General features: G+C 35.0%; 1 protein-coding gene across 1 annotated transcript; it reads right to left on the bottom strand.

Annotated features, from left to right (window-relative positions):
* Positions 1-640: 640 nt before the first annotated feature.
* LOC103891000 (transcription factor BTF3 homolog 4-like) lies at positions 641-1260 on the bottom strand. The gene has a single exon (XM_063725280.1). The coding sequence runs from the start codon at positions 1193-1195 to the stop codon at positions 719-721; it is 477 nt and encodes a 158-aa protein (XP_063581350.1). The 5' UTR covers positions 1196-1260; the 3' UTR covers positions 641-718.
* Between the last annotated feature and the right edge of the window lie 2241 nt (positions 1261-3501).

Consider the following 3501-nt stretch of genomic DNA (forward strand, 5'->3'; position numbering starts at 1 on the left):
GTATACAACCTCCAAAGAGAAACAGACCAGGTTTGCTAAATGTGAAAGGAAGCAGGACAGATCTGGCAAAATGCTAGCTTTTCCTGTTGTCAGGTGAGAAGGATACCCTGCTGGGGAAGCACCAAACCCGGGTCCCCTGCTGTCACTACCCTGGCATACCACCTGCACATCTGTGAAAATGAATATTTAAAATATAATCCCACACATGTTCTGGAGGCAGGAGACTTAATCCTCTAGTTAATCATTGTTTTTGAAAAAGCTTTGGTCAGATAAAACATTTGTGCCCTTTTCTTTTCTTTTTCTTTTTTTTTTTTTTTTTTTGGTAAAGATTTTTTTATTTCTACTGGGGAGGGAGGAGGATGAATAGAACTGTTTTCCAATTTACTCTCGCACTGTATACACACATACCCACACACATACATAAACATACATACACCAAAAATACCCCAAACAAAAAACAAAAACACCAGGAAACAAAACCCAAAACACCCTCAAACTGCACCAATACTTCATATTTTGACCAAAAAAATATCCTGGGAGGAAGTGTAAAATGCAAAATTAAATGACTGAAAAATGTTGAACAAACAGCATTATTAATATACAAAATAGTTTTATTACTGAACTAGTAACAGGTGATGTTCTCTGTGTTTGTAAAACTTTGGAATCACATAGCTGATTTGTTAAATCTAGTCCATGCCAGCTTTCAAAAACCAAAATTTTAGTTAGCTTCATTCTTTGATGCCTCATCAGATTTTTGTACAAGATCTAGAACATCATCCTCCTCCTCATCAATGTCTTCTGGTTTTGGTGCTTTACTGTCCAAGACTTGCCATGGGAACTGTTCAGCTAACTTCTTAAGGATTGTTAAGCTGTCAGCACCAAGCTGACTTAATATTCCAGGAAGCATTTCTGTGATTGGTTTGGCTTCTGCATGACCAGTAATTGCAAAGGTGTTAGCAGAAAGGGAAGCTTGGACTTTGGGACTGTTGACATGAATAACTGTCCTATCATCTTTAATCATGTTCACCTCTTCAATACCAGCTATATTATTCACAGCCAGGTTTTTTTTTAGAGAATTCTGAAGCTTTTTGTCATTAGCTATATCTGTTCTATGTACCACCTTCTTTCTGTGAGGTGTACCCTTGCCCCCTATCCGGACCTGAGCCTGAAGTTTGGCTAACTTTTCTTGATTCATGCTGTTGGTAAATCTGAAGCACGGAGGGTCCTCCAATACCAGCACACGGCAAGAGCAAGATGGCTGTCTCATCTTTTCTTCTAAACTGTGAACAAAACATACAATCATTTGAGTTATTTTCTGCAATATCAATTTTTCTATCTGTATAAGGTGTCTGATAAGTTTAGATTAAGTCCCTAGTCCCAGTGGGTTTTTCTTGAATTTAGAGACTGTCATATCTTTCTAATATGAGTGGCTTTGAATTATTTTTTTTAGCTCTAGAAACTAACACAATGCTGAGCACACTGGGATTTTGCTTTAAAACTCAATAAACTTTACTTAAATCCAACCAGGATTACATTTATTTTCAACTAAATTCCTGTCATGACTCTATATTTCCAAAAATTTTCTGTAGAACACCATTGACTTTGATATTTAAGTTTTGCACTCATTTTTAGCCCATTCAAAAGTTTGACACAATAATTAATTAGGCTTTTTAGCACATTTTCTGAAAGCAGGTAATGATTTCATGAAACACAAGGATTAAAATATTTTAAACTGAAATATTTTTAAAGGCTATTTTTAAGATGTTGACCTTCATATTATGCTTGGCAGAAATGTTCTAAAGTCACAGCTGACTGTTAGGTTTTAAGGGTCTACTTAATCATGAGTTAATAAATGGAAGGCTAGATCTGTTTTTCTAGATTCAATTAAAGTCATCTCATCAATACCTACATGTTGAGGGTCCCTGAAGTAGGAGAAGGAAGCAAATAGGAATGTTGGATAAAATCTAGATATTAGAATCAGGAACAAAAATTATAAAATTAATCACCACAAATAAAGTCAACAAAAAGGCAATAAAATGTTTTCTAGGGATAAGTCATTCATTCGTTCACTCATTCCCCATCTTTACCCATTGAGGGTGTCATGGGTCATGACACTCATTACTCCACCCAGATATCTTTCCCTGTCATGAATGTGGAACAATTTTCCTCTGAGACCATTTTTCCTCCTAGATTGTTTGCCATGTTCTGTTTCATATTCCTGCTTTGTGCTATGTTTTGTTCCTCACGTATCATCCATAGGACATGATACAAAAACTTGCAAAGAAGAAGATGCTTAATATATATTTATTGGATTAAGTTTGTGTAGGACTGAAATTTTTGACTGTTTGCTGTACTAATAAGACTACATTACCATTGCTAGACTGAAAACACATCTGTGATTTTTTTTATTAACAATTACAGTTGTCTCTCGGTGTCCATGGGAAATTGGTTCCGGGACTTCCCATGGATACCAAAATCTACAGATGCTCAAGTCCCTGATAGAAAATGGTGTGATATTTACGTAAAACCTACACACATGTTCCCATGTACTTTAAGTCATTTCTAGATAACTTATAATACTTAACATAATGTAAATGCTATGTAAATACCTGTTTTAAAAATTATATCATCTTTTTTTATTTTTATTTTTTAAAATGTTTTTGATCCAAGGTTGGTTGGATTTGGGTATATGAAATCGACCTATAGAGAGGGCTAACAGTACTTAAAAATTTTGTTTCCAGAAAATAAAGTCATGCAAAAACTGTTCACAAATTTAATATTCAGGAAGGTTGGCCAAACCATCTGGATTTCAAAGCAATAACCATTTAGGAAGTGGATTCATTTAAAAAAATAAAAGAGAGAGAGAGAGAGAGGAAGGTTCCAGCCTAGGGTGGTCCATGAGCAAAGCAAAGTAAAGCAAAGCAGAGAGAAGCTAAGCTAAGCCTGGACTTGTGAAAACTAAAGGATGCACAGTCTTCTATATTGCTATAGCAAACTTCTGGTCCTAAAGAGAATTATCGGTTTTGCCAGTAATTGTGAGAAAAGAGACATTCTTATAAGTTACTGCTGGGAGAATAAATGGTACAAACTTTAAGCCAGGCAATTTGATTTTATATACCAAAATTACAAGTGCATATACCTCTCAAACAGTATGTTTGTTTCTGAGAACTTATCCTACAGATATACTCACTTACGTGCAGAATGACATGCAAAAAGCTCCTCATTGCTTTGTTGTTTTGAATAGCAAATGTTGGAAATAGTCTAAATGTTCAGCAGTGGGGGCTCATTTAATATGCACGTATGCTAGAATATCATGCAGCTGTTAAAAAGAAATGAGGACGGTATTAAATATTGAGCTCCAAGCTTTATTGTTAAGTAAGTAAACAAACAAAATCACCGAGTGCAGAATAGTATGCACTGTGTGCTACTATTTGCATAAAAAGAAAGACAGAGAAGACTTATCAGAACTTGTTTGATTATGCATAAAATATTTCTGAAAGA

This window comes from Pongo abelii, chromosome 5, assembly GCF_028885655.2.
Source record: "Pongo abelii isolate AG06213 chromosome 5, NHGRI_mPonAbe1-v2.0_pri, whole genome shotgun sequence".
Classification (NCBI taxonomy): Eukaryota; Metazoa; Chordata; class Mammalia; order Primates; family Hominidae; genus Pongo; species Pongo abelii.